General features: G+C 38.0%; 1 protein-coding gene across 1 annotated transcript; it reads right to left on the bottom strand.

The window, feature by feature from the left end:
* Positions 1-1,003: 1,003 nt before the first annotated feature.
* LOC132111253 (putative transmembrane protein INAFM2) lies at positions 1,004-2,393 on the bottom strand. The gene has a single exon (XM_059518397.1). It carries the CDS (start codon positions 2,169-2,171, stop codon positions 1,533-1,535), a length of 639 nt encoding a protein of 212 aa, XP_059374380.1. The 5' UTR covers positions 2,172-2,393; the 3' UTR covers positions 1,004-1,532.
* Positions 2,394-4,332: the final 1,939 nt, after the last annotated feature.

The following is a 4,332-nucleotide window of genomic DNA, read 5'->3' as shown; positions in this document are numbered from 1 at the left end:
CATGAATTCAAAGCATCCAGTTCAACCCCTGAATAAGAAGATTTTGTGTTTTTTTAAACCGGTCAAATTTTCAGCATTGAACTCTTAACATAATCCTGCACTTTCTTTTAAACAGCATCTTTACTAGTGCTTCTCAAATGGTTTTGCTTCAGTTTTCAGCGATTAGTGTTCTTTATTTTACAAAAGCACAAAAAATTCAAACATGGGTTTTATGATTGGCAGGACCTGCTTGAGCCAAATATGCATTATTAATAACATAAAAAAATTTAAATGACAGATTTAGTGTTTTTTAAACCAGTCAAACTCTTTCACTGTTTACCTCCATATTTAAGAATTAAAGGTTTTTTTACATTCAGGTGAATATGCAACTTGCAATATGCAATATTCCACGTTTAAATAAAATGGCCATTTTTGCACAGGTGTTGTTCATAAATGTGCAGTTTGAATGCAGTTTTGTAATTCTGTGTTCGAGTTGCACAAATTTCTCCCAGATATTTTCTGGCAAGTGCTGTAGCAGGTCAAAAAGCCGCCGCTGAAAATAGAGCAGGGTTGTGTAATTCCTGCTTTTGACTTCAGTAGTCAATAAAGAAGCCTCCATCATGTTCTGTACAGAGAGAAGCAGATATTTAGAGAACGATGATGAATAAGACAGATCACTACAAGGCCAGAAGAGAGTGAAAATGTGTTGCTGTGAAGTGTAAAAAGCTGCTAATGCCTGAAAAATAACCCTGTTTTTATCTGAATAAAACCAGTTAATGGAAGCACAGTTGTGTTTTGCACAAAAGTCTGCATTGAGTCAATCCTAATATCTGATTATGGGTTAAAGCAGGATTAAACAGTGCGCTCACCTTAACTAAACAATAATTTCATTACCTTGCCAGCTTGTTTTTAATCAAGTCAAAGTGATTGATGTGCTGCTCAGTTTGGCTTATATAACACACACACTCACACACACAAGTTCATCTTTCTTTTTAACCCCTCGTGCAGTGAAATGAAGTGAGTGTTCATAGTTGTAGGTTGTTTATTTACCATTACGGTGATGTCTTCTACACCTACGGTACATCATTTGTCGTAAAAATGATCGTATGGGGATGCTAAAAGTCTCCAGAGCATGTATGTACAGTACTAAACAATACATTTACATGGATATTTGCACATACCTGAGCATCGATACATTTTCCTCTAACAAAACCAAACTGGTTAACAGGTTTGGTGGAAATTCATGCAAGCTTTAGTGTAGTTATTTTAAAAGCTTGTCCCCTTCCCACCCCAAAAAAAGCATGGCTGTTCAAATCAAGGTATTGAGCACAATGAACAGTCAGTTTTCACCTCGGATGAATGCTTCTTATACAATTCAATGCAGTTTTAAAGTGCACGCTCCCAAAATAGTCTATCGACTGCAAGGAGATGCCGAGTTTTAAGGCAAAATAAAATCGGTTATATATGAAGGGTTAAACACTATCGGAGCCTCTGGTATTTATGCATCGGTGTCCGTCTCGGCCTGTGAACCAGCAACAGTCTTAACCCCTCGCTTAGGTCTTTATGTGCCGGTCATTTGACTGAGTTTGTCTAGAGTCGTCCTCGAGCGACGTCGCGCGGCGCGCTCGTCCCTGCGCGTCTCCGCCGGCGAGGGTCTGGTCTCTCCGGGAAGGCTGTGTTTTCTCTGCAGTCTGGGTGTGTGAGATGTCGCCGGACGCGTATGTGTAGAGATCCGCAGGTTGGGAGCGCGCGCCTTTGGAGAGGGACGCGTGCGTCGGCTCTAGAGACGCGTTGGTGCCGGTGGCGTTGACGGGGACCGGAGTCGCCCGCGTGCTGTTGCTGTCCGTCCCGTTGATGCTCGCGGTGGTGGGGGGGGTGGAGGTGGTAGGGGTGCTGTTTGACTTGTTTGGAGACCATATGAGGCTGTAGTAGATGGCCAGGATGATCGCGGCTAGAGACACGGATAAAACATAGGCGAACACCGTGGCCAGTCTTACCCACTTCTTGTTGGTCTTTGCAGCCATCTTTGCTTTCTTGTCGCCGGTGTAAGTGGCTGGCTTGCCCCTCTCCATGTTGGGCATGTAATCTCGGTCCCGATTGGTCCGGGTTTTCCCTCGATGCTCCACGACTCCGTCCGTTTTGAAGGATATCGAGGCTCTTTTTACGCGCGGGTTAAATCGAGTCGCGTTCATCCATTGCGCTCGAAATGTCTCAAGAATCCATCAGGATCATGCTGCAGCTCAATGTGGATGATGGTGATGATGCTTCTGGTGTTTTCCAGCATCCAGCGAAGCTTTTTCCCCGAAGGCTGAGATGTTTCTGATCCAAATATCATGGGAGTGGATTAGAGAGGGTTGAAAATGATGAGACGGATAATACTGTACACACATCTGCGCGTGCGAGTGTGTGTGTTCGAGTGTGTGTGTGTGTGTGTGTGTGTGTGTGTTATTCAACTAAAGAAGAGGCTTCATCAGCTAAAAATACAGGAGAGGAGGAGGAGGAGGCTCTTAAAGGACCAGCGAGGACTGAAGAGAGAAAACGAGTTCATTCAAGATCTGGTAACTCTTTATGATAACATTCATCAAAATGCTTTTGAAAATATTTATAAGATGCTTAACAGATCTGTATGAGGTGCATTCAGATAAGAATACATTTTATTCATCAAACAATATATATGTGTGTGTGTGTGTGTGTGTGTGTGTGTGTGTGTGTGTGTGTGTGTGTGCGTGTGTGTCTCTGTGTGTGTGCGCGCGCGCATTTATCATTTTAACTTATTGCACTAAAATAAAAGATAAAAAATAATTAAAAACTGTATTTAAAAAGCAAAATCTACTAAAAATGTCAAAATCACACAGCAAAATTACTAAAACATTACAATTTAAATGAAAGCAGAAAATATACAAATAAAACCGTTTAAAAATATTAATAAAAACTACAAAAGATAGCCAACTAAAATAGCACTAGGCTGTTTTAAGTTAAAAATAATAATAATAATAATAATAATAAAACTCGTATCAACTCGAATGCTATAATTCAAACTGCAGTCATGAATACATCATAAAAATACACACCATCTCTTATTAGTGTTATATATATATATTATATATATATAAATATATATATATATAGGTTATTGATATAACAAAAGAGAAAATGTGAAATACATGATATGCCATATGATGCATAATGTTTGTTAAATGCTTATTCATAACCTTTATTAAAGATTACCAGATCTTGCTTTGGATGAATCCATCAGAACTCAACACACGATGGACAAATGTGATCTGTCAATCAAACAATATATCCCACTGCTCAAACACTACAAAATAACATGCAGAATAATATTATTTTAAATATATATTTACAATATAGGTCTAATATATTCTGTGTTTTAATCAATTAAAATAAGGAAGCGGTATATTGTTTACAACATTTATGATACGACATTAATCTGCATCATTACTGTCTTACAGAAATCGTCCCATTAGCGCTTTTGATAAATAATGAATCTAAATATGCAATGAATATTTGATAGGAAATAAGAAAGGCTTCTGATGCTTTTTTTAATTCATAGATCCATTAAAATAAATGATCTCCTACTACATTATGAATTCTGGCTGTATTATTAATAAATTTAATAAATGACGTTTTTATGTATTTTTATGTGATAATTATTTGTTTTCATTTTGGATATAAGCAAAATGATTGAACATTTGCAGTGAATGTAAATGTGTGTTTTATTGAACGTGAAGTTGCATGAAGATGCATTTCTCTTTGATGTGGTGTGAACATGCAGAATCATTAATCGTCCTCTCTGACCTCTGACCTGAGTCAGTAATGAAGCTGTTAATTGTAGGGTTTGGACAGATGATGCTCCTGCAGGGGCTGCTGGATGTTGGTCTGTCCTCTGATGCCACAGGACCTGATTGACACCACGTCACCTGGAAGCGCTGCTGCTACTGCATAAGCCAATCAGATTTAGAGTTTATGATCCTGCACCATGATGTGCTTCTCTGATTGGCTGGCTGGTAAGAACCAATCACTGCCGTCCAGCTCTGATGGCTTTGAGACAGAGGTCATGTGTGCTGAGATCACACTTGCATACTGAAAATCTTCCTAAACTAATATATGTTGGTTTATTACAGTATTTTTGATTATCAGTTATTGGTTAATGTTTTGCCAGCGGGCATCACTAACATTTTATTAATCAGAATGTGTGTGTGTGTGAGAGTTCAAATAAAAATTATTCATATATTAAATAAATGATTGTTTGTTTTATTTGTTTATTTTTAGTTTTGTTAGACATTTAAAAAAAATTTTTTTGTATTTTAATATTCTTTTAAAATTTTATTT

This window comes from Carassius carassius, chromosome 31 (genome assembly GCF_963082965.1).
Source record: "Carassius carassius chromosome 31, fCarCar2.1, whole genome shotgun sequence".
Classification (NCBI taxonomy): domain Eukaryota; kingdom Metazoa; phylum Chordata; class Actinopteri; order Cypriniformes; family Cyprinidae; genus Carassius; species Carassius carassius.
Note: the sequence above shows the minus strand (reverse complement) of the source record. Positions and strands in the feature narration are given on the sequence as shown.

Bases quoted from the DNA above. Each gene is read 5' to 3' on its own strand.
- LOC132111253 (XM_059518397.1), bottom strand. From the start codon at position 2,171: ATGAACGCGACTCGATTTAACCCGCGCGTAAAAAGAGCCTCGATATCC.